This window comes from Podarcis bocagei, assembly GCF_964188305.1.
Source record: "Podarcis bocagei genome assembly, chromosome: 8".
NCBI lineage: Eukaryota > Metazoa > Chordata > Lepidosauria > Squamata > Lacertidae > Podarcis > Podarcis bocagei.
Genome location: NC_138133.1, coordinates 62,198,068 through 62,224,698, shown reverse-complemented (window position 1 = coordinate 62,224,698; position 26,631 = coordinate 62,198,068). Strand labels below are relative to the sequence as shown.

The window sequence follows — 26,631 nt, the reverse complement described above, 5'->3', positions numbered from 1 at the left end:
GAGGAGGGAACGGGAGAGGAGCTTCGAACGCGGCCGTGTAGCAAATCCTAACGCTTCCAGCCAATGAGCGGCGGCGGGCGAGAGGGCGTGCCGTCGAGTATCTCCCTGAGTCGGCGGCCATTGGCTCAGGGCGGCGGGGGCGCAGCCAATCGGAGGCGCCAGGGCGGTATGTCGGCTGCTCGGAGTTGCCTGGAGCCGGGAGCGCTTGGCGCGCCTCCCAGGCTGCCCCTCCCCCGGGTAAGAGGCGAAGCGTGGGAACGAGATGGGGGAGACGGAGCCAGAGGGCGAGCGGCGTCGGCGGTGGGAGCAGAGGGCGCGCTGAGCTGGCACCGGGGAATCGCCGCTCGTTCGCACCAGGCGGGCAACAGGAGCAGGACTTCCCCTCCCCATTCCGGACGGTTGTTTAGAGGGAGCCGGCAGCAGCAGCAGCATGAAGCGCTCGCACCCGGACTACAGCTCCTCCGACAGCGAGGAGCTGGATGAGCCCATCGAGGTGGAGAAGGAGAGCGGAGACGAGAATGGGTGAGGGTGCTGGGGGGTCGGGCCGCGGGGAGGCCGGGAGGGGTCCCCAGCCCCTGGCACAGCAGTGGCACTTGGTCCGAGTTGGTCTGTGCCAGGTGCAGGGTTGAAGCTGTAGGCAAACTCCCGCTGCTGACACGCAGAGACAACCATCTCCGCGGCCGCCCGTGCTGCGGCTTCGATCCTGTGCGCACTTACCCGGGAGTAAGCCCGGTCCCGCTCAGCGGGAGTTAATTCAGAGTAACCATGCGCTACCGTCTGCGGTACGGCTCCTTGGTTGCCTTTTGCTAAAAAGCCGGTTCCATAATTACTGTGCACTCGATTTTCCTAGTGAATTTGTTGGTGCATTAAAACAAAACACACGGGGAATCGGGGGTGGGGCGACGGATCTCACCCTCTTGATTTGGACGCCTTTATTTTAAGGAAAGGAGGGTGCTTCTGGTTAGATTCCTTTGGTGGCGAAGGAAAGGCCCTCTGCACTCACTCAAGGCAACCTCGTTCTAGGTCGTCTTCTCACTTTCCGGAAGACTGCGGCTGCAACCTGACACACACTTGCCTGGTGGCACAGGGCCAGACGGCGAATCTTGGCATTGAAAACGGGAGGAAAAGGATGGGTCTTTGCACAAATTAAACCATGCTCCATTGCCTGCTGCCCATGCTCTGCATTTGGCACTGGGTTACCTGGGATTACCCAGGCGTTTCTGTGCTACAACTATTTATGTGCCTACAGGCTTTCCAGCTGTTTCTTGTGGAAATCACTGCTCCCCAACCTCACTCCTTTTCTGTGCTTTCTCAGTATTGACGCCCGATTTCTTTCTTGCTGGTTTCAGAAACTTGAGCTCCGCTCCAGGTTCCATGTCTCCAACCACCACTTCCCAAATTCTGGCTCGGAAAAGACGCAGAGGGGTAGGTCTCTTTCTGCTGTGCTTGAAGTCCCTTCTCTTTCTGCTCTGCTTGAAGCCCCCTTGAAAAATATTCCTGCTTCCCTTTCAGATTATTGAAAAACGCCGCAGGGATCGGATCAACAATAGCTTGTCAGAGCTGAGGAGGCTGGTGCCTAGTGCTTTTGAAAAGCAGGTAATTTTGAGGCAGCCCTCTGTGTATGTGAGGGGTGGGATGCTGCAATTCGGGTGCAGTATTATTAGGCAGCAGTGTGCTATTTCTGTGCTGCCTCTTTCCCTTGGCTTGAATCCAGCTGCCTTTATGCTGATCTTTGCCTTCAATTTCTTAGGGATCAGCTAAACTGGAGAAAGCTGAAATCCTGCAGATGACCGTGGATCACCTGAAAATGTTGCACACAGCAGGGGGGAAAGGTAAGATCCTTAACCTGGCATGGAAGTCAATTCTGTGTACTAATCCCGATCAGATTTTCTGAGTGTGGTTCCCTAGGTAGCCAAAGTGAAGCATCATTGTTGAGCTTGGGGGAGACCTAAGGTTTCTGGAAGTACTAAAAAGGTGGGGAAAGCTCTTAAGGTGTGTGTGTGTGGGGGGGGGGTGTCCTTCCACAACAGCTCAGGAAGGAATGGCCATGGGATGCTGACTGACTGTTGCAGGGAGGAGTGGGCAAAGAAGGGGAATGGATTGGAGTATCCTGGAAAGAGCATGGCTGGCTGGCTGGAACTGAGTGGAAGCATGCGACACTGCAGCATCTCATTGCAGGTCCCACTGCCTGTGTGTTGTAATAGATTTGTTCAAAATTCAGCCACCCTCTAGCAGCACACCTGCAGCCTGCTTACTACCTAGCAGTCTAAATGGTAAAAGCTCTACTTCAAAATAAGTGAGGTATGGCTCTCACCTGAAGGGCAGGATGTATTTGTGTTTGGCAAGCACAATTTTGTGTTCGTTTGCTAACTTCAGTGGAAAGTACAGCCAATTAAGTTTGTGAAGGGTCTGGCTGTGCATGATTTCCCTTTGGCTGGAGGAATCTTCAGCTAATTCCTGTGTGCCAAAGGCACTGGATCTCATGTACGTGTCACTGTCTCAGCCATTTAGTATTTTTCATTTTGTTCTAGTATCTTAAAGGCTGTTGGTAGCTGAGCTGCTAAGATTATAATCCGTGAGCCACATTGAAGGCTCCTGATGGGCCAAAAGACAGGACATACATTTAACAAAATGGTAAAAGAGGTATGGAAGAAGAGACCAGCATGTGTGCATATATATCTATATAGTAGTCATTCCAAATGTTTAATATGCTGTTATTAAGCTTGTAATAAACTATATACTGGTGGATAGTAGCAGCAAATCTTGGAGTGTACTTCATAACCCAGTGACTGCAGAACAATCCCATAAAAAAACCCCCGGAGTTTGTGCTTCAGAGTATCTTGATTGATTGTGGACTTTTAACTGGCTCTTAGACTCTTTGCTGAGAACATCACAAATGCTTATTGGCTGTTTTGAGGTTGGGTCTGTGTGGACTTGGAGCAGATCACTGAATTCCAGATCCTGTTCTCATTCATGAGATTTGGCTTCTCGAAATAACCAGCTTTGCACCTATATGCTGCCTTGGGTTCCATGCTGGAAGAAAGGTGGAATATAAAATAAAATAAAAATTATGGGCACAGTCACAATGAGATGTGAAGTGTACTTGCCAGACACTTTGCTTCATGACAGTCTGAACAATATTTCTATTGCTCATGGGTTTCTATAAAGTGAATGTGGAGTAGCACATCTTTAGTGGGGCATGCCCTGGAGAAAACCCATCTTCTTGAGAGAGACGGCCGCAAATGAGGAATGGAAATTGCTGCCCATGCTTAAGACATCACTCTTCCTTCTCTTCCTTTCTTCTAGGCTACTTTGATGCTCACGCTCTTGCTATGGACTATCGAAGTCTGGGCTTCCGAGAGTGTTTGGCCGAAGTTGCCCGCTACCTGAGCATCATCGAAGGTCTGGACACTTCTGATCCTCTCCGTGTCCGCCTTGTGTCTCACCTGAATAATTACGCCTCTCAGAGGGAAGCTGCAAGCAGTTCCCATACAGGGCTTGGACACATCCCTTGGGGCAGTGCCTTTGGACATCATCCCCACATCTCCCACCCATTACTGCTGCCTCAGAATGGGCATACTACTACGAGCGGCAGCGCAGCTTCCACAGAAGGTCATCACCACCACAGCAGAAGTGGGGCTCCCCATGCTGAATCATCTTCACTGAGAGCGCCCCCTAATGGCAGCATTGGACCAGTGCTTCCCGTGGTCACTTCAGCTTCTAAACTCTCTCCTCCCTTGCTGTCTTCCATGGCTTCCCTGTCTGCATTCCCCTTTTCTTTTGGTTCGTTCCATCTGTTGTCCCCCAATGCTCTCAGCCCGTCTACACCGGTACAGTCGGCCGGCCTTGGCAAACCTTACAGACCATGGGGAACGGAGATTGGTGCATTTTAAGAACTAGCAGGGTGGTGAAGGGGTGCGTTGTCTGTAAAATAGCCAGCTGAGCTGGGGCATCTGAACTCCTTTTAACAGTTTGTTATCAAAGGTACAGTTCCAGTTTTAACAGAGTTTGTACAAAGAAAATGTTTCTCCCCACCCTGCTTTCTATTAGCAGATTTTAAAAACCAGCAGTTGCCAGAAGTTTATCCATTTTTTGTAAAATCTTCATAGATGTTAATTTAAAAATGATAATAAAATAGAATTTTGCTGACTCATTCGTTATCTTAGTGGCATTACTCAAATGATCCTGTTTGTCTGAAAAAACTGGATTTTTTTTTAAAGAGTAGAATTTTCGTCTTTCTCTCCCCCCCCCCAAAAAAACAGAGCCTTAACTCACATTTTTGTTTGGTTGTGGGGGTTTTGTGATACTGAAATGTTTTTCAAGGGAGATATTGTTTGTAAACTATGTTTTGACTTTTGTATTTCCGAGCAAAAGCGTTGACAAATCAGATGGACCAGCTTTATCTCAGATGTTGGTGGTGGACCTGTGGGCCTCTGGAGCTCCCATCAGCCCCAGCCAGCATGGCTCATAGCTGTCAACGTTTCCCTTTTTTAAAGGGAAATTCCCTTACTCCAAATAGGATTCCTCACAAGAAAAGGGAAAAGTTGACAGCTATGGCATGGCTAATGTTCAGGGGGTGATAGGAGCTCTAGTATAACAACACCTTGAGGGTCACTGGTTCTCCATCAGTATTCTAAGAAGAATAGAATCTTTCTGTGACTAGTGCAGTGCTTCAGTCTGCCTTGCAAGTTTATACTTCTCCCCAATAGGTATATTTATCCCAATTACAGAATCACTGTTCTGTTTCTTGTGCCAAATTTCGTTGCCGTTTTCTTCCATTGGGGCAAACAACACTAAAAAGTTGCAGGTCAAATCCTAATTCTAGAAGCTTTACCACTACAACTAAGTTCAACCAAGTTCATCCAGCTCCAATCCATTGGATGTTTTTTGTTTTGCTTTTTAAGATGGAGGGATTATGAACATTAGAGCTTTGGGGATAGATTGTGCTGGGTTTGGGGATGTGGGGACACAGACCACCGTCTGCCATGTTGCTGGAACGTAGGATGTGTCTTCAACTCGAAGTTCCTGCAAGCAGATGTGCCAAGTTCCAATCCAGAGAACAGGAGTTGCATCTAAATTAAGTTGGTTGCACTTGGGTTTCATTCAGTGGGACTTGACGTGAGTCATGATGACTAAGAGTTGTGTCCAACTTTATTCTGTTCAGATTAGACCCACTGAAATGAGTCGTGTCCATAAATTTCACTGGGTCTATTCTGAGGATGACTAATGGTGGACACTACCCAATAGTCTGCCTTGCCTTTCTTGACTGGACATGGAAATAGTCTTGCTTCTGCCTGCAGGTATGGGATAGCTGGATGGACAAGGGGCAGAATAGGTAGGGAAAGCCACAGTTCCTTGTCCCATGCTTTATTGGTGTGTGTGAAGGTTGCAATCTGGTAGACATCCATCACACACTTAGCTGTATCCCATAAAAAGCTGTAATGTTGTGGTCATAACTGTGATTGGAAAACATGGCCACTGACATAGAATCTAATAGTTCCTTTGAGAACTTGAGCAAAGTTTTGTTTTTTTAAAGCAAGTTTCAGCATTAAACCCCCCCCCCAAACAATTGCATAAAGAGCTGCTATCCAGTACATAGAAACTTGAAGGCTTTATATGGCCTTCCATTAGTTGAGAAGTGAAAATTTGGTCCAGCACAAGTTTTAGTTGCCTCCCAATGCTCTTCATTAATGTTTCTTGAGCCTGCATTTCTATTGTTACATAATGTTCTGTTCAGAGCAAGCAAAACTGGAGAAAATGAAAGTGATTATTCTATGTTTAAAAATACAACCAAAATTAAGATACTGAATCATAGTTCGGTTTGTCTAAATCTGCATACTTTATCCTTCTAGTATGATTGTAGTTTTCACATCACAGAATGTGGGATTTTGTAGTACAGTGATCCTGCATCCCAGGGCAAACACCAGGTGAGAAGCAGCTATGGATAGCCACAAAATTGATTGCTGTGATGTATATACATACTGTGCAGAAAAGTACTGTAGTCACTGCATTTTTGTAGGGTTTAAAATGAATTCAAGAGGGTAATCTGAAGAGGATCCCTATCTATTCTCAACAGGCTTGTTTCTTTAAATGACTAAAGAGGGTTCCACCAAATTGGATTTGATCACTTTTGTATTTGCATTGTGCCTAAATAAAAAAATTGAGAACAAAAAAAAAAAAAAAGTTGACTGGCAAGTTTGTCTAGCTACATGAGAGAAAAAGGGTGTTTTAAACAGATTATGGTATAATTACCTTTGTGTGTGTTGCTTTAAGTGTACCATTCAGTGCATCTTCTGTTTTACTGTTCTGTTTTCTAATTTTGGGCCATGAAGTGATATTTCAAGACATTGTTCATGAAGCGGACGTTAAAAATAACCGAAAATTTGATAGTTCATTTCTGCAATAGAAGAAGAGAGCACTGTTCACGTGTTCAGTGTTGGGTGGGATGTAAGAGACAGAAAATCTGATTTGAGCCTACTGCCCCAGCTTTACTTATTATTCTGAAGGTTTTAACAAACCCTGTATAGGTACAGCTGATTGCGCATAAACCTTGTGTACTGAATTTGAGACCTTGCCTTTTGCAACTTGTACATGGGGAAGCTTTGTTCCAGGGGTGGACAGATGTTTCATGTTGAGGACTGCATTCCTTTTGGTTGTAGAATCTCTTGGGGCCCACCTGCCAGGGATAGGCAGGTCTAGTTGGTGGGTGGCATTGAAACCCAACATGAACTAGGCTACTTTCCTTATTGGTGTTCTGAAACCTTCTGGTCTTCCATGATTTATGTTAGGCATTTCCCCCGCAAAGTTTCCCCCTTCTCCCACCCCCAAAGTGGCACAAAGAAATTAAATAAACATGGTTGTGTCATTGCAAGTATGTGATATGAGCTCCACAGGTTGGATTTCTGCTAATTGTATAGTTACTTAAGGCAGCACCTGCATGTTTAGGAAATGAGCTGACAATCTAATTCTACAGGAACATAGAAGGGAGATTCCCCAAATTGCTCAATGTTGCCTTGGTTCACTGAATACTATGGCACAGGGTGTGTGGGTGTACCTAGAACAGGGTTGTTTGGCTCCACACCAGCTGGCATTGCCAATGGCTGAGCATGATAGATGCTTTAGTCAAACAATATCTGGAGGGCCACAGGTTCCCCACTCCTGAAAATTATTTAAAAAAAATTATTTAAAAATTATTTAAAAATTATTTTAAAAAATCTCATATTTAAGTAAGGCTGCCAGTTATCTATTACAATGGTATGGTGCCAATTGGCAGAAGAGTGGTGTGCACCTGGTTGCTTTAAGTAGCATGTCAATCCAGCAATATAATTTGTCTTGCTTACCTGCCTGCAACGATCTTTGTAGGTTGGCTTTTCCCAACGTAGTGCCTTCTAGATACTCAGCTACTAGCTTTTATTAGCCACAGGCACCATGGCAGATGGTTGGAGATGATGGGAGATCCCAAAAGATGGAGGTTGGAGAAGGCAGAGCAAGTGCTTCTGTATCATAATTGTGAAGGGAAAGTTTTGTGCTTTGGGAAGAGTCTACTTTACATACATTCAATTATCACTGTATTTCTTGTATTTCACTTTCCTTGCACCTCACAGCTAACATGACTCTCTCTACATCCATGTGTTTTATCTACTTCAAAACTCCGGAAAACTTTCCATCTCAGGAATTAGAATCTAGTCCATAACAGCATGGACTGTAATAAATTGGTCTTTTACGAGGCTACACAACTCTGCATTGTTTGAACAAGTAGGAATGCCCTCTTTAACATAAGACATGTTCATTTCATTCTATGCCTGAATTGATTCCCAAAACATTTAAAAGCAATTTAATAATAAAAAATAACAATGAAAATACTTACAATGATTTCACATATAAAAACAAATTCAGATCCAGTACACATATAGACACAGAATGAGATAAAAACAAACCTTTTTTTTTTTTTTTTTTTTTTTTTTTGCTTGTTGGAAAATGAAGGTCTTCAACAGGACAGGGATGCAATGGGTGGTGGTGTGGGGAGAGTATCAAAGGGTTAGGTGCTGCCATGAAAAGACCTGATTTCATCTTGCAGAGCAGACTTCCTGATAAGATGGTCTCCGCATCTGCAGATAACGACAACATTATTGTGGGAAACAGAAGCTCATAAACTATGACACTTTCCCCCATTATAAACCGAATCCCTATTTAAGTCTTATTGCTCTTACACCCAGAAAATGTTGGAGGAAAGGTTACATTATTGCAAAATAAATAAAATTAGAAGGTCTACAAAATAACCATTTGAAGTTGAAGTTCACTCAGGAGCTTTTGCTCAGGAGCTGTGGGGCAATTCCCACCCCCCACCCCTGGGCATGTTTATACGCACATTTTGTAACTCCCCAGCCAAGGAATGGGATATAAACTTTCCTCCTTACTAGATGAACCCTGGGGGGTATGAGCTGTAAACATGCTCCAGGCTTGCATCCCTGGCCTAGAAGGGACAGGATCCCCAAAGCCATGTGCTTTGGGTGGTAAACTCTGAGTGTCCTCTATCCAAAAATGTCTCAGGGTACAGTCGACTGTTATCATAACCTCCTTCACTAGCCAGCACAGAATGCAAAACAGGCCAGAACAACCAAGCCAACTGCAACCCTACAGTATTAAACAGGCAAAATACAGGAGTCCCAGGTGCCAATCAGGGGTTCGCTCCAAAATTTCTACTCAGGAATTAAAGCTCGCAGTTTAAAAGAGGGTGGGAGGTTGCTCTGTGAAGACAAAGAGGAAGAAGGGTGGATGGATGGAGCATAAATACCCTCTACTGGAAAGTCCTAACTGGGCATTCCAGTCCGAGGGCCCCTACAACTCATTCCAACTTGAGTCACTTCCAAGATGAGGAGGGTGCCATTCATTATCATTCCCATTCTCACCAGTTGATAAAGGCCACATTTAACGAACCTGAATGCTGGGTGTATAGATGCACTTTGCAATGTCTATAGTTTACAGTATTGTACACACACAAGTGTGATAGAAAGGGAATGTAAACAAAAGCTGTTGAGCTTTTCTTGGCAAAGTTTTTGAGCTATTTTAAAGGAAAATCACCAAAAATGACACTGCTGACAGGGGTTGCCATATGTCTGGATTTTCCCTGACATTTTAGCGATTTCCACCCGGGCACTGCTTCCAACTGCAGTATTCCGGCTATGTTCAGGAAATTCCGGACATATGGCACCCCAATGTACTCAGCATTATGATGACATGTTAAAAATAGCAATTCTCTGTATTGCTTTGCAAGGAACACATCCATTAAGTTGAACAATGTCCCTTGCATCATATGGATGCCTCACTGTCTGTAGTTTCCCCCTTTGAATTTTATTTGAGCATTATTGCATCGTTTTTTAAAAGGAAGCTATAAACAACAAGGGGAAATCCTGTACTAGTACTGAATGGTCCTTATTGAAAAGGGGCTTCCTTTTTGGAGGGAAGTGTATGTAGTCAGCACAGCACTCCATGAAACAGATGGATTATTATAGCAAGGAGATAGTATTTTATTGAGAGGGAGAGAAAGAGAAAAAACTGCTATTATCCTATACAAGAAAAACAAAACTTTTAAACTGGAAGTGCTTCTGTCTCATCTCTGTGCTCCCTCCAGATGTTTTGGATGATATCTTGGGTGGGGCTGATGTCCAAAACATCAGAAGAGCTTCACCTTGTCCAAGGCTGATTTAAGGATTAGGAGGAGGAAGCTCAAATTTCTTGGATATTTTTATAAACGTGCTTCAGTTGATCATAATGATCACATAACGTTATGCACATTTTAGGAACATAAGCATTGCAAAATACATCATTGTAAATGCCCTGGACTCTTAAAAAAAAAAAGTTTGAACATTAATTGCGAGAAGCAGAACTCTGCAGCGTATTGGCCATCATCAAGGCACAAATCCATAATTGTTTAACATTAAAATGAGAAGAAGACTTAAGAGCCCCATTCATGTACTTGTGTGTGTGTGTAAGGCCAGGGGGGTAAATGTGGTCCTCCAAGCCTCTCTGTCTGGTCCTTGATACTGGAATTTCCAATGAATGAAAGGGGAAGTACAACACTGACATATTGTTTGCAATGTGTTTTAGCCGTGGTTCAAAGTCACTGCTTGCCTGACACACTCAAAAGATAATTGTTTCACCACAGGCCCCATTTGCAACTCAATCCACATTTGCTGTGCAACTGCTCCACATACTTTTGACCTTGCTCTGGCTAATGTGGTATATACATGGCTTGGATTGCAAAGGAATGTCTATGGCAATGCAATCACACAAGCACCTCATTACCTCTTGAGCTCAGGTCAGGTCTACTCAATTCGCAGGCTAGCCAGACCACTTTGGCTGCACGAATGGACTCCTGGAAAACCCTATGCAGAATGCTAAGCTCATTTCCCAGTAATAAAATATATTGCCTGTCCGTTTAAAACAGAAACAAACAAACAACAAAAAGATCCAACCTTGGCAAACAAATGTCAGTGTAATCAAGGTTTGCACAGTTCAACTTTTCTTTTTTCTTTCTTCCTGAGAAATCCTTAAATGCTTCTGCAGCTCTTTTGTTTGGTGAAGGAGGATTCTCTCCCACCCACGCTTGAAACTGACACAAAACATCGATATTCCATTTCACAAGAACGATTGGCTTCTGTACGGTTTCTTGTGTGTGACTTGAACGGGTTTTTAGCAGCGGTGTGGTTTTAAAAAGTCTCACATGCTTTCATGATGTATGAGCAGTTAAACTTAAAGCAAAGTGTTGCCTTGCTACATCTGTTGCCTTATTACATGCGATATTCCCAGTGAGCTGATCTGCTTCAGTGTTGAGGTTGATTGACTTGGATTCTTAACACTGACTATAATATGGAAGGATAAATGGAAAAAACAGAGCAAAAGTTCAATATTTTGTACACCACCAGTGCTTTTCTTCTAGAAAAAACGGGTGCCAGCACTATGCACCCCTGAGTACCCCCAGAAAATGAAAACCTGCCTTTGTTTTTCTTCTCTCTCTCTCTCTCTCTCTCTCTCTCTCTCTCTCTCTCTCTCCTCTCAGCCATTAAGCCCCTCTTGTCCCACAAGTGTCTCAAAGAAAAAAAGCCCCTTCTGAAAGGCTGATTGCTCTTTCGAGTGCTTACGAACAAATACTGTTTTACCACCACTAAACAGGTCATGGGCCTTGACTAGTATCACAAACACTAGCCTTGTACAATAGGTAATCCTTATTGGTTCAATAGTTTCATCGGTTATGCAGGCCTGAAGTTGTGCTCCCAAGGCAAGGGTGCAGCGGCAGCAGTAGTGGGGATTCTCAGGCTGTAGCTGCATTTTTACAGCACATGAGGAATGGGTCTCCTAGCTCCACCACTGGCTATGGCTTCTGTCCCCTCATCTTGCTGGTTCCTCATGATAGCTAGGACCCAACCTTTTGGCGTCACATACTGGGAGCCAAGCCTCTTGAGGCACTCATCTGTCACGAAGTGTGAATAGCTCATATGAACCTACTGGAGCCCAAAGATCACCATCAGAAGCCTTGGTCTCTGGTCTATTACAGTGGTACCTCAGGTTAAGTACTTAATTCGTTCCAGAGGTCCGTTCTTAACCTGAAACTGTTCTTAACCTGAAGCACAACTTTAGCTAATGGGGCCTCCTGCTGCTGCCACGCCGCCGGAGCACGATTTCTGTTCTCATCCTGAAGCAAAGTTCTTAACCGAGAAGCACTATTTCTGGGTTAGCGGAGTCTGTAACCTGAAGCGTATGTAACCTGAAGCTTATGTAACCTGAGGTACCACTGTATTGTGTTCTTTCCACTTGTGTGAAGATTGGATCGTTGCTGAGGACAAAACCCATAACTCAGATGAACTGAGGATCACTGCAGAGAGAGCCTAGACATGGTAATTATGTTCACCAGTCATAGGTTTAGGAACTATATTATTATTATTATTATTATTATTATTATTATTATTATTATTATTATGCTTGAGAAATCTGTGTTTTCTTTTCATAACTAGTTGTTAGAACAAGTGGGAAAGTAGCTTATTAAAGCAAGTGCTAAAATGACTGGCTTTTTCTTCCATTCCTTTTCTTCTTTCAAAGCCTTTCGAATATGAGAAAAGAGCAGCAGCGATGAATAGAAAATGAACAAACAGATATAAAAAACAGTGCTGGTGGTGGGGAAGAAGGGATGAAATGCATTTCTGGCAAAACGAATGACGGTGCAAAGGAAGAGCGATATAGACAGTGATAAATTATTACAGCAAGATAATAGCAAGGTGTCTATTATTATTAAGAATTAGCTAGAGATATGTGATGGAAGCAAAACAAGCTGGTGTACTTGTGAGTGTTTTTGCATGCGAGAACACAATTATCTGAAGCTCAGAAGAAAAGGCATTTCTAAGAGCATGTTTCTTAAAGCAGTCTGCTCCACAAGACCTTGCATGTTGAGGAGCCAGCATATTACTGAGATGGGTCTGACAACATATGGCAAAATGGGTGTGTGTATTTGTAGGGAAGAAGCATTGCAGGAGCAGCTGTCCAGAACAGATGTCTTCTCCTTCCAGTGGATGGGCCCAGCCCATATCTGAGATGTAACTCGGCTTGACAACAAATCTAAACGGAAGCAGCTCTTGCAAACAGCCGTCCGGTTGACTTTGTTAAGACGATTCACATCAGATGTGAATGCGAGCTGATCTGTCACTTGACTTGCAGTAGCTCCTCCCAGTTCCAGCTCACTCGGTGCTCTTGCCATTGTCTCAAGCTGACATCATCTAAAGGAGACGTTCTCCAGAGTGGTGTGTGACAGGAAGATGCACAGCCCCAGCACGTTGCCGCTAGGTAGGTCGGCAAGCGTGTGCTGAACACAACAGGGCACACAAAGTTCAAAGAGCCGGAGTGCTGTGTCTTATTGTGGTTCTGGTCTCTGCGGAGGGCTATGAGTGGCAGGTTTATTCGAGTGCTGCTAGAGCTTTCTGTGCAACTACATGAGCAATTGTTGTGATTCAATTGCAGGGTATATTGGCACGCCTGCTTTTGAACATGTTGGTGGGGAGATGGGCGGAGCAGATCAGCCCGTGTGGGTAACATTCAACAGATCAACGTTGATCTGTATGTAATTTACTTTTAGATGCATGGCGACATTCCTGTTCTGAAAGCACAGGCTACGTGATCTAGCTTCATTTTATGCCTTTCATCAGACTATTCGTGTGTTCTGCTGAATGCGCTCAGAATCCTCCATATGATTGAGGATTCTAAAGACAAATTGGTTGGACCCATTGAAATGCTCCCTTCAGACTTTCCCACTTGATGTATGAAGGGTTTAGGATGAAGGGATGGCAAAGCTGAAGGTGAGGCCAGTGTGTGCAGTCCTATATCTCCCTCCGTGAGTTCCTGTCAAATGCCTGAATGGGGCTATTCTTTAGAAAGGTTCTAGTCCTGTGTAGCATAGAGCAACATTTTGGACAAAAATGCAAATGCATTCTAACTTGGCCATTCATAGATAGGTAGATGGACTATTCCGATCTTGAAATAATTCACATAGGGAATGGTCAGTGCTTGTAGTGTATTGTTATTACTGTTTACCAGAAAAAGACTCACCTAAGAGAGAGAGATATATATATAGACTGAGAATGAGAAGCTCAGGGCTTCTTGAACGCGCTTTGGGGCTGCTGCTAATGTTATTGTTATGCATTCTTCCTTTTTAACAGCTAGGAACTTCCAAAACAGCACTTACAAGGCTTAGTTTCCATTGAATAAAAGAGCTGTGGAGACTAGGGCGACATACACACGGTGCCTTTAGAGCACATTCAAAACACATACCCACCCTGCTTCGCGCAATGAATTTGTTAAGGGCAGCTGGGAATTGTAATTCTGTGAGGTGCAAACTACAGTGTCAAGGATTATTTGAGGGAAAGAATGTGCTTTGTATGTGTACATGCATTTTTAAAAATAATATTTGCTTTGTTTACAAATATGCAAGCAGAGTGCATACACTCCTATGAGCAGACTGCAAAATTGATAACCCTTCATCACCATTAAAGGACAACTTCACCCCAAGAATGACGCAGCTTTGGCCAATTCACAGCTCCCTCTGCCTGATTTTCCTTAAAAAGCAATTTCTTCATATTTAATGATCCTATATTGCCCTCTGGCGATAAACTAGGATTTTACATGTTCCTCAGAAATGTAATGTGAAATCAGATGAGGCCCTGGTGTATGTGTGTGTGTGTGTTTTAAGAAAAGACTACAGCATTAATAGGACTTATGATCTGCAAATATAAGTGTTTGTTTGTTGGTTGGTTGTTTTGGATGTTTGAATTGCCTCTTACAGGTTTTCTGGAAGATGCTCAGGGATAAATTGATGTAGAAGAAGAGAGATCCACAGTTGTGACTTATCTCTGGGAAATCTGCATCATATATGCGTCTGATATTATATCTTGCAAAAAAAAAAAAAAGGATTTATCAGTTGCCAGCAGATGAGGTAATGAAGAGAGTCCAGGCCACTGAAAACACTGCAGCTCTCACTGTTTCTCTCTTAGCCTTAACAGAGAATTTTTGTGTGGTATTTGTTCCAATGCCCACTCTTCCCTCCCTCCCACTCTGTATGTGGAGCAGGGATGTGTAGAGAAAATAATACATCCTGCTGTTCTATGCCCTTTTAGGTGCTTCTGTGTTTCTTTGTTTACATTTCTGAAATACAGGTGACTCCCCACTTACTTGGGGGTTATGTTCTGCCCCCCTGCTCACATAAATGAAATGCACTTAAGTGGGGAGTGCCTTTAGCTCATGGGGAGCCTGTACCCAGAACCCAAAGGAGACGTCCCCTTTGGCCTCTAGGAAGAGTCTCCTCACATGCCGGAGGCACAGTTGTTGCTCTTCAGGTCTCTCCCCTCCTTCCGGATTTCCAGCGCCACGTGTATGCGTGGTTGTGCATGACTTGAATGTGCGTAATGTTAAGCATAATTGTTTAATTCACACAAAAATGGAAAATGCCTATGTCTTATCACTGAAGGATTAACATGGTTTTCCCCCTTGGTGGCATACTAGGGGACTTTAAGCTCCTAAATGGGTTAATGATTGTTCTCTGCTCTGAGTTGAATGTAACCTTGGTCATGTGATGAGGTTACTGAGTTGCAAATTCGCCATCTTGGAAGGGTGGTGGCTGGAGTCTTTTGCGACCTGCTAATTTTCTAAGTCTGGGTTTTTGGTTTTGGATTGAGGAACATTCGCTCATGCAAGATCCCTTTCCAGTTTTGAAGAGGCACAATCCAGGCATAGGATTTCTGAGAACTCAGCCTGAGACTAGATTCTGAAAGTATGGCACAGCGCTGTGTGGTGTTGCCTGTGGAAATGTGCTTCTGATCTGTTATCATGATGCTCATCTAAGCTCTGTTGACCAGGCCCTTGCAAAGCTTGTCTGGGGTCTGAGTTGGGAGTCATGTTAGAATACAGTTATAAAACTCCAATAAAAAAGCAGCTGGTCCCTCTCAGAGCCCCCCAGCCAGCTTAGCCCTCTGAGGCCTGGGTCAAGTGTACCTGGCTGCCCCTGCTCTCTGCTGTTGACCCAGACAGATGCATCTTTTGATGCCAATGGGAATATTTACCCACATTCACAGCCCTCAGTTGTTGTCTAAATATTTGCTTCCAGCTATAGCTAGATCGGAGGCTAGAGTTCAATACATGATTTCCCCTCACTCAGCTCTCCTTCTCCCCTCTTGTGTGCATGTGTACATGTACATACTCTCTAATATGACATGGCCCCATCTTCTGAGTCTGAAATCCCGTGTGAATCATGCGACCCATGTGAGATTGTGGACCTGGAAAAAGCACTTTTCGGGGCAAGACCTTGGTCCGAAATCACATGAGAGTAAGGTGCTCCGAATGGCATGGAGGGTGGAGTGGGGTGGGGCAGGATGTCCCACTTTTTCCAGGTAATTGACAGGTATGTGTGCACCGCTTCGTTACACTAGATGTGATCCAAAATCAGCTAACAAAGTACTGACTGAAAATATAGGAATACAGGAAGCTGCCTTGTGCCAAGTCATACCACTGGACCATCTAGCTCAGATTGTGACTGGCAGTTTCTGGGTCTTCAAATGAGTCTTTCCCAGAACTTCCCAGAACTTTCTGCATGCAAAGTTATGTGGCCTACCACTGAACTACATATGGCGCTACTTCGAATATAAGACGATTAAATGGAAGCATTAGTCTCGTGGCGCTGTAGAAGTGATTCAGGAACTTCCACTGGTTCTCTTATAGGAACCTCTTGGTTTTGACTAGGGTTGCATGCTCATTTTTAAATGAATAAATATCAATATGAAGGACGCCCCCTCCCTTTGTTTGTTCATTGTTACATTACAAATGAATGGGGATCTGCCAAATGAAAATTCATTCATTCACACATACATGTAGTGCGATGCCCTGGAGCAGGGGTCACCAACCTTTTTGGGCACATTTGTGAACTGGAGAAGCTATTGTGAGCTGCAAGCAACCACAACCTCAGATTATGAGAGAATGCTCATTTCGAGCCTTATTTCGGGAGGTGCCCCTCCCATTGGAGAGTGACAGAATGTCTTCAAAAACATGCCAATGATCACCCACATTGTGAGCCGAAGAAATGCAGCAGGTGGTTCCATTAATGAAATGGAAAGGTTATAAGGTGGTATATCTTCTTTCATCCAGGGGCGGAGCTACCTGCCCCGGCACCTGGAGAGGGGGTGGGGCTAGCCGCCCTCATGGTGAGTGTCCTTAGCTGCCCGCCGCCCGCGTGGTGAACATTGCGAGGGGCGCCGCTAGCTGCAAGCAGCAGCATCGTCCCTAGCAGCCTGCCGCCCATGCAGCGAGCAGGGGGGGTGGGTGGGTGGTGCGGCGATGTCACCTGCCCTCACGGCTGACACCTGGTGCGCATCGCACCCCCCCCGAACCCACCTTCCTCTGCCAATCTTTCATCGCCTATAAAACGGGGACTCTTTATCCAATCTGAAATTTGAGTGGTCTGGTGCTCAGTGTCATTTGGATGGGAAATGCCCGTTGGTTGGAAAATGCCGCACAGAAACAATCCCAGTCAATGAACAAAGGCAAGTCAAAATGCTTGGGGATATGAAGTGAAACAAACGGACAAATGAAACAGATATTTTCCTTCTTAGCTTATATGGACCAACACTTTTCACGCTGGGAGAAGGGAATGAGCGAGTCAACAGACCAGTCCTTTTTCAGTTCACAGAACCCCAATTCTTTATTAATCACAGCTTGCTCACAATGACATACAGGAAAAATAGCACAAATGAAGAGTAGACTATGCAGGCAGCAATTCCCAGGAGGGAGAGTGACAACTTCAAACTGGCAGCTCTATGGGGAAAGCAGGTGAGCAATGCCACACCTGGCTCAAGCATCCTGGCTCCTAATCGCTCCTGCTGCTTCAGCCCTTGTCATTCTTGGTATCTTTTTAAAACTAGGCAGGAGAGGAGAAGTCAGCAGGATTAAGCTTGTTGAGTCTGGATGAAAAATGTCCTACAGAGCGTCTCGTGCCGTAATAAAACAGATTAGATTAAGGCTTGAATCCTTCCCACAAAAGTGCACCTGCTTGCCCCACCGATTTTAGCAATGGTGGGCAGGACTGTGGCCTAAGATAAATAGAACAGGTCACAGCATCTACACTTAAAAGCTTCTCGACTCAAGTTAAATAATTTCTTCATTGGTGAAGAGGCAGATTTTGAGTTATTTTTAAATCCAGCTTCCACCGAACCCATAAGCTTCTTTTGGCCAGATATATGATTGGTCATTCTCAGCTGCAGATGCCTATTTTTAAATGCTAAAAATGCCTATTTTTAAAAAAGTCAAAACTTGCTTCTGCTTGCCTCCTTGTCAGTGACACTTGCCTTTGAAAAACAGAAGCATTTTTCTTCAAAAGGCAGAAGAAATTGTTCCTGTGAATACTAATTTGCAGCACAACGCTGTGTATGTTTACTCAGAAGTAAGTCTCACTGTGTTCAGTGGCGCTTACTCCTTTGTAAGTGTGTTTATGCCTGCAGCCTTTTCCTACCTTCTCCAATGGGTGTTAAGTCCCATTGAATTTGATGGGGTCTGACTTCTGTGTAGAGATGTAACAAGAGATGTGTGGTGCACTGCAATTTTGTTGTTGTTTAGTGGAGCACTGAGGCTGTAATTAAAACATGACTGCTTAATGATTTAGGGGGGTGTTTCAGGACTGCTCTGCCAAGTCCCAATGCCTGTAATTTGCTTATTGTTTTAAGGAAGTGTATTGATCGCAAACCTTTCTAGGTAATTAAGCAATGGCTAGACTCTAGCACCATAGACCTTCCACTGACTTAGATGTTCACTTGGAATGCATGGAGGTTGCTGCAGGGAACTTCATAGGAACAGATCTAACAAATTCAACCAAATGGAAACAGACAACATCAAAAGCCTGTTACAGGACATGTAAAGATTATGAAATAACTTGCATAATGCAATACTTGTATTTTTTAACAAAAATGTAAGTATTTACAAAATAAGATCCAAGTTTTATTTTTTAACATCAAGCAAATCATTCTGCAAAAACTGCATTGTTTTATTTTTTTTGTTTTGTTTTCTATTGAGTTCTTGATTCTTCTTCTTCTTTTTTTAAACCATGTCATACATTTCCCATACTAATATCTCATGATCTGTAATAATATAGGCAGGGGAGTTGGAGGAGGGGTGGGGACTTATCCCACCCTCTCCACTGCTGGGCTCAGCCAGACAGTTCCACCTGGAGCTCCTTGTTTCTGCGGACCTCTGCAGCATGCCTCTCCTAGGAGGAAGAAAATAAAAATAAAAATAAAAACAAGAAACATTTAACCCCCACCTTCCTTCTCCAGAAAGAATTTTAGAAGACAACCATTATTTGGTTTCATGTACTGCAAAGTAAGCAAGGATATTAGAAGTATTTTAAACTAGGTAGAACAGGCAGGGAACCTGTGGTAGTCCTTCAGATGTTGTTCAAATCCATTTTCCATCAACAACAGGCAACATTGGCAATGATCAGAGATGATGTGGAACTGTAGTCTGGAGGCCCACTGGTTCCCCACCTCTGAGGCAGAATATAACCCATGCTCCTTGGCTAGGATAACTAATTGTCCTTTCCATTCCTCTTTGGATTAGAAGGAACTGGAGAATGGAGACCGAAAGAGGGTTTGGGCCACCCTTTAAGCGTGAAGCAGCTGTGCTTGGTAGGGAGCAGAGTCACATGTGGTCCCAGAAATTCCAGGTTCAATGAACTTCCACATGGAATTTCTGGAGTCATTAACATGGGTCAACATAAATAGTACTTAAGTGGGTATAGACACTACCAAATATGATGTCCAGTGTGTGGACAGGTAGTTGGTCTAGAGCAGCCTTCTCCATACTGATGCCACCTTCAGAAGTTGTTGGACTCCCATCCTCATTATTGGTCATGCTGCCTGGTGGGAGCTGGGTACCCTGCATTAGAGTCAGGCTAGGCACACCTGAGAAGGTGGGAGGTAAGCAGACATGATTGTGCTTCCACACCACATGCCATCTTTGCACGCTTATCTCTGAATCCATCTGAAAGAAAGTTATGACATCTCTGGGACATCAAAAGTCACCTTTAGGCTGAGGCAGGAAATCAGCTGAAAGCATGTCTGCTGCCTTTGGTCCCTTTCCTACACCTTCTGGGAAAAGCAGAGGGCATTTCACCCATGCCTGCACAGCTTTCTTTGGCTGTTTCTCTCTTCACCTTTAGCACCTGGGCAGCCTTTCCCAACCTGGTGCCCTCCAGGCTGCATTAAGACACAAGGCATCTTGGTTTAGTTTTTCTAATTATAATACTCTGCACTTCTGTCCCATTTTCTGATGTTCCTGTTGCACTGCAGTACCTGATGCATTATGGAACAGTGGCTTTTTAAGTGATAAAACTGGCACGTTGTGCTAAATTTTATTCACACCAGTGGGTGTGGTTTGACATGACAACAAATGCTACCCTGCTCTTTTTGCACATACATTTTCTATTCCTGCATGATTCCCCCATGAAAACAGCAGGAAAGAACTGTATGCTGGCAAACTACCTCAAATTACATCACTTTACTCCCCTGATTTTCTGGGTTTAGGGGGCTGCAAATGGATTTTTTCTGGAATCAAATAACATGGAGATCAGCACTAAGCATGCACTATATTCCCTTAGTTTTCCAGAAGTTTTATATCATGTGAATGTTCAAATACAATGCAGAAATGAATAGTTAGGGAAACATTGGGGAAATGGAGTAAACTGTCACATGAATTCAGTCCAGATGTTTTGGACTACAATGCCCATCATGCATATTGAAATACAGATGACCACTTCCCCCCTCCTAAAATAATCTCAGCCTGGTTACCTTCTCCTGGAGGCGTTCAATAAGAGCAGCTAAGTTAGCTTCACGGTTTTCTTTGATCTGTTCCATTTTCAGTATCAGTTTTTCCTCTGCCATTTTGCTGAAGTTATTGTTCTCCTCCAAAGCCTTCTGAAGGACTTCTCGCTCATGTTCTCTCTTTTCTGCCAGTTGTTTCAGCACCACGGCCTCCTGGGACTGTGAAAGGAAGGAGAAAGAAAGAGATCCAAGTGGATAGTCTGTTTGAAAAGCATTCAGCCAAGGTTGGAAGGATAATATGTGAACTTCAGTTTGTCTAAAGCAAGGATGGTGAAGCTGTGTGGCCTCCCAGATGCTGTTGGACTCCAACTCCCATCAACCACAGCTGGCCTGGGTAATAAGGGATTATGGGAGTTGTAGTCCAATGGTGTGTGATCACAGGTCCCCCAGCTCTGGTCTGAAATGCCAATAAAAATGTCTGAAAATTTTTGAGAGCATCTGACAAACATGAATCCCTGAGCAACACTCTTACTAACAGAACCTCCTCCAAATATTCTGCCATTCTATTTTTTTTGTTCTATGGGATTGTAGGCAAATTTTATGGCCTGCTTTAAAAACTACATTTTGATTGGGAGTTATGCTTCTGATGCACCAACTCCCCCTTCCTCCTGCTGTCTAGCACCACATCTCATATCGTTTCAGTGGGTTCACCTACCCTCTGGAGTACATTATTTTGGGAAGGGGCAAAGGGAGCTGTCAGAAGGCAGAGAAATCAACAGAAATGGCTTCCTCTGGTGGGAGCCACTGCTAGATCACAGCCTGTGCATTTTGTATTTCATTCAAGTTATGTATTTCACAGTATATTTGTTTACTTGATTGCAAATTGTCTCAGAAGTTCACATTTCCTCCATATCCTAGGGAATTCATGATTTCACCATGCCACAAATGTTTTGTTATTTAATCTGGCTTCAAACCCAAGGAGTTACCGAAAGTAATTTTTCTTAACTAAAGATCTGGAATGTGTTTATAACCCTTGGATACTTTAGCGGTAGCATACTGTCTTGATTACCGCCCACTAAAAGTTACAGAAACAGCGAGCTAGCTTTTGAGTTTTATAAGACTCTTCTTCCTGCTGCATGTTGTTAAGCAAAAAGCCAATGGCTATCCCTTCCCCATTGAAGTTAACTATTGGCTTTCCTCCTTAATACAGGTATTATTACATTACTGTTTGGATTGTTTTGAACGGGTGGACAAAACTATCTGCATTTTAAAATCTCTCTTACTTTCCATATTTAATTTTATTCATCTAAATATGGATTAAATATTTAAAGGTAGCATACGGGGATGACCCAAATTCTCAAGGTTATTTTGCGTCCTGAAGCTGGCCTTTACTGTCAGCTGGGGGATGATTCACACAACCTGTGAACTGGTGTCAGATGATGACATCTGGTTGGGAACCTTTGGCTCCTCAGAAATCGCTGGACTACAATTCCCATCAGCCTTGATTACTGGCCATGTTTGCTAGGACTGATGGGAAGTGTAGTTCAGCAACATCTGGAGGGCCAAAGGTTCCTCACACCTGGTGTACACACCACTTCAGTTGTGTATTTACACACACACACATACACACACACACACACACACACACACACACACCACCATTAACTACTCTGAATGTGAATTGGGCTCCAGTGATATAAGGCAGTGAGAAGTCCATGATTAAATCCCCTACAGTTTTTCAAAAGGAGAAAGATAATGGGAATATGGCACTGGAGGGAGAAGAGTTAACCCTTTCCCTCATGCACTTATTACAATTCACATCCTCCCTAGAGATGTTATTTGCCCTTCGGGGGAAGCATACAGTTACTGTATCTCCCCGCTCCATGATAATTGCATTTACTCTCACTTACCAGCTCCAGTTTTATATCTCCTGCTGCCTTGTCTAGTTTGCTCATTAAATATGGCAGGAAAACAATAAAATCCTGCACATGGTATGGGAAATGAATACAGTCAGCTCACCACGAGGAGAGAACTAATATGTGCAGTGATTTCCATCAGCTACTGCATGCCTAGTGGTTTTTAAGACTGGTATGTGTATGTGTTATCTTGCTTGTATTAATGATTTAATATGGGTTCCGACTGCGAGGGGCCAATTTCCACTTCAGAAGATCTCAGAAAGATCTGAGCTGCTCACATGACTGAGCTAATGCACCACACTGTTGAATTTACTAGTGGCTTGGGCCAGGCAGATCAATTGCAGAGTCAGGAATGAGCTCCTAAACTAGTCCCAAAGTATTCTTCCCCACAGTCAAAAAGAATCTGAGCATAGCTATGCATGTACCTATACAGTGGGGCAAGTTTGTATTCTCTATCTGAGATCAATAAATTCTAAGATTAAACACAAACTTTGAGAGAGCGGGTTATGGGCAAAAATGCTTGTTTTGCATTGAGAACTCTGAACCTACCAGAAAAGGCGATCATGAACAGTCTTCTAGTGCATTTAAGTAAGAAGCAAAGGAGGAGGCATACACCTCCCCTTCCCACTGGCTTGTTTTAAAATAAAGGTTCAAAATAAAGGTTTATTTAGCTTCCGCATTCACAGACTAGAAAAGGAAATCGGATGGCATTGCCCATCTGCTGTAACAGAGAAGATTTTGCTGATGATTAGGTGGAAGCTTCTTTTGCATATAGTCATTATGGTGAATGATATTAACAAGCAAAAGATGGCCACTGAGCAACTGACAGCATGAATGCTTAAAAGGGTGAACATTATCCCCAATTCTATGGAATGTTAAACAGCAGGGGCTTCCCAATTACCTTTCACACAAATGCAAATCCATTAATAGGATCACATGTAATTTCTGCACCATAATCCAAAAGCTACTAAGAATATGAATCCCTTTGGAATATAATTTTCATATTAATGTTCTGGCTAAGGAAGATTCTCCTGTACAACTCAATCTTTGCTTTTAAAACCTTGGAAGGTGCTTTAACAGCTAAGTATTTTGAGTCCAGTAGTTATAGAAACCTTCCCCAATGTGATCCCCTCCAGATTTTTTGGACTATCTCCCATCAGCCACAGGTATCCAAAATTTTTGGAGGACACTCAGTTGGGGAAGGACTGGGTAATAGATGCTATGGCATGAAATCTGTCTTTCACTGATATTCAGATACATTTTTTTAGTGCATTGGGGACCACATATTTGGATGGATTTTATTTGTGGTTCTTGAAAATGAGAGGGGTGGATGTGAAATAATATAAATACTACTGCAGGCACTGGTGCTCATAATGATACAGCCAACCACATAGCACCACCATAGCTTCTATTCAGGGTTTAGATAACAAGCTAAACTGTAGCTAATTATGACAGAGGTGGAAATGGCAGGGGAAATAAGCCCTGGTTATCATGACATCTGAAATAGTTCATGGGTATCATGACAGGGAGTTCACACACTACATTAAACAAGTGAACAATATGTATACACAAAAAGTTGAGCTGTACACTTGTACACTGTACAGTTATTCACTTGTAGTGTTTGAGTGTGCAGTCTGTGTACATGACAGTGGAGCCGTCCAAATCAACAAGCGCAGTTTCTTCCAAACAACCACTTGTACTTGTGTGGAGATGGCTTGCATCTGTGCTCAGTGTAACCTGCAAGCAAGCCTGTAGTCTTCAGGTGTAAACTTGATACCAATTGTACACAGGTGAGTGTTATTGATCTGAGTGGGGAGGAATGTGAATGAGAAACTAGGTACAAGATTGGGATGTGTGAAAAACCAAGTGATCTACTGATTTCTTGAATGTGTGGTATTTCCTGTATACCACTTAGAGACTATTGCAGTTAGGTGGTATTTACCATATTTTTTGCACCATAACACTCACTTTTTTCCTCCTAGAAAGTAAGGGGAAATGTCTGTGCGTGTTATGGAGCGAATGCCTGCGGATGGCGGGGGGGGGGGGGATCTGCTGCAGTCATGAGCAGAGGATCCATGGTTCCCCTTCCTTCCCTCCTCCATGGTTACAAAGCATGGATCCACATGGATCCTCAGGATTTTTGCATTGGGCTACTCCAAACTCACTGTCAGATCACATGTGTGTGGCCACAACATGAACCACAAAAATCATATATCCACTATTTCGTTTAGAATATTTTTTTCCTTGTTTTCCTCCTCTAAAAACTACGTGCGTGTTACGGTCTGGTGTGTGTTATAGAGCGAAAAATACGGTAAATTGTTTAAAGCATAGCAGTAGCAGTAACAGCAATAGTACACACACATACATAATATTAGCTCTCCTATATGTCAAACTTCATTTTGAAGTGTTGTTTCCCACTCCTGCCTTTGGGGGACAGTGTAAGAACTCAAAACAAGTAGGAATCCCATGAGAGTCTTGGACACAAATAGATTTACCATATGTTTTCTGACGCTGTGGGCTCTGGTCTACAAAAAGCTTATGACACAATAAATCTGCTAGTCTTAAAAGTGCCACAAGACTTTTAAGAGAGCTTGTACCTTTGAAGACCATATCTTAACTAGGTTACAGAAATCCAGAGGTGTTTAAGATGCCTGTTTGCAGAAATGAATGTGCCATAGTAGAGCTTCATGCTAGCATCAGCTCAGGCCCCTTTTCATGCTGCAACAACTGGAAATGTTCTCACCAAGCAGTCATGCTATATCAGATTATGGTCCATCTAGCTCAGTATTGCCTGGGATTTTGGGGTGGGGTGGGGTCTTTTCCTAGCCCAACCTGGAAGATGCTGGGTTTTGAACCTGGGATACTTTACATGCAAAGCATGTATCACTGAGCCATGTCCGCTCAGCACTGAAACAGTCATATGCTTGGTTATTCTTATGTGACAGTTCCATCTGCTTTCAGACACAGACCATAGATTTCTGCAAACGAAGCAGCTCATTGATTCAACGTGGAGCACTGTGTGTTAAGGAAAGCAATGAAGAATCGCATCTTTCCTCACAGTTTCAATTCCCAGCATCTCCAGGTAGGGCCGAGGGAGACCCTTGCCAGAAACTCTGGAGAGCCACTTAGAAGAAGAAGAAGGAGGAGGAGGAGGAGGAGGAGGAGGAGGAGGAGGAGGAGGAGGAGAAGAAGAAGAAGAAGAAGAAGAAGAACAACAACAACAACAACAACAACAACAACAACAACAACATTTTTGCAATGTATAACTTGCAAGTGCTCCTTCACCATTTTTGATGCCAATAATAACATGGATTGCAAGTAGATTAACTTGAATGGATCCCTTCTCCTCCTCCCAGTTACATGTTTTGACCGTGAAGTAAGTGGCTAGATACCTTTCTCCTCTCCTCTGCAGCTTCCAGCTTTTTCTGGATCTCTCCAAGGGACAGATCTTTCTTCTTTGGAGAGGCTAAAGTCCGTGGTGCTTCCGAGACTGGAGAAGGGGGCTTCAAGATAAGCTCAAAAGCTTGGCCAGAGGCACGCTTGTTGATCTGTTTCACTTCCATGTCTGTAAAGGAAAAGTTATAACATTTCAACCCAATATTGTGCTAGTAATCTGTGCTGATAAAAGAGCAATGGCAACAGATAATGCACATGGTTTCTTCTTGGGCTGCCACAGACATTAGAATACACACACACACACTATATATATATATATATATATAGAGAGAGAGAGAGAGAGAGAGAGAGAGAGAGAGAGGGTGGGGTGACACCCCTTATACAAGGCAGCCCAAGGAATCCTTTGCTAAACCAAAGAATATCCACTGAAAATTACTTACCATCATATGTGTATATGTTCAGGTTTCGAGGTTCAGGGTAAAAACAGGAGCAGATCAAAGAAAGCATCGACAGCTCCTTCATCTTTTCCTTGTAGGCTGAAATGAAAGAGACTGTATGAATCTGTTTCACCTCTCCTGATTCCTGTCTTACAGAATGTTTAATTTAAATGGCAATTAGTGTTGGTGGTAGATCTGCAAAATGAATTGCTCAACTAAAACTTTGTAAAAAATATCTAAGAAGATGAAAGATTTCTCATAAACGGTGGCTTTTTAAAATAATTTCTTATGCATTGAAGAATCTTTGATCTCTCTCTCTCGTACATACACACATTCATCATGCCAGTAGCAGTAAATATGACTAAGGCTGTAGTTTCTGCCTTTTTTCCTCACCCATTAGGGATCGTCTTTCACTTATGGGCAGTTAAAGACTGATAACTGTTTATTTCCAATGAGAAGTGAAAGAATAAAGTCTCCCCACCAAGGGCACTGAGGATTTAAGTCTTGCTTCAACCTCTTTTTCCCCAAGGCTTTCACGTAGGT

General features: G+C 43.5%; 2 protein-coding genes across 2 annotated transcripts in view; one reads left to right on the top strand and one right to left on the bottom strand.

Annotated features, from left to right (window-relative positions):
- The first annotated feature begins 202 nt into the window (after positions 1 to 202).
- HEY1 (hes related family bHLH transcription factor with YRPW motif 1) lies at positions 203 to 5,561 on the top strand. Its single transcript, XM_081204162.1, has 5 exons — positions 203 to 522; positions 1,350 to 1,425; positions 1,513 to 1,596; positions 1,751 to 1,832; positions 3,307 to 5,561. Exons 1-5 carry the CDS (start codon positions 431 to 433, stop codon positions 3,891 to 3,893), a joined length of 921 nt encoding a protein of 306 aa, XP_081060288.1. The 5' UTR covers positions 203 to 430; the 3' UTR covers positions 3,894 to 5,561.
- An 11,639-nt stretch (positions 5,562 to 17,200) lies between these two features.
- STMN2 (stathmin 2) overlaps positions 17,201 to 26,631 on the bottom strand; it is a 32,794-nt gene continuing 23,363 nt past the window's right edge. The window contains exons 2-5 of the mRNA XM_081205257.1: positions 26,092 to 26,187; positions 25,648 to 25,820; positions 20,367 to 20,558; positions 17,201 to 18,787 (exon numbers count right to left, since the gene is read on the bottom strand). Coding sequence (XP_081061383.1) covers positions 18,728 to 18,787; positions 20,367 to 20,558; positions 25,648 to 25,820; positions 26,092 to 26,187 — 521 coding nt within the window. The 3' untranslated portion in view covers positions 17,201 to 18,727. The remainder of the gene's footprint in view (positions 18,788 to 20,366; positions 20,559 to 25,647; positions 25,821 to 26,091; positions 26,188 to 26,631) is intronic.

Excerpts from the sequence above, each read along its gene's own strand:
- HEY1 (XM_081204162.1), top strand. The coding sequence starts at position 431 with ATGAAGCGCTCGCACCCGGACTACAGCTCCTCCGACAGCGAGGAGCTG. Across the intron at positions 523-1,349 it reads GAGAGCGGAGACGAGAATGG|AAACTTGAGCTCCGCTCCAG; the intron begins GTGAGGGTGCTG and ends TGCTGGTTTCAG. Across the intron at positions 1,426-1,512 it reads CTCGGAAAAGACGCAGAGGG|ATTATTGAAAAACGCCGCAG; the intron begins GTAGGTCTCTTT and ends CTTCCCTTTCAG.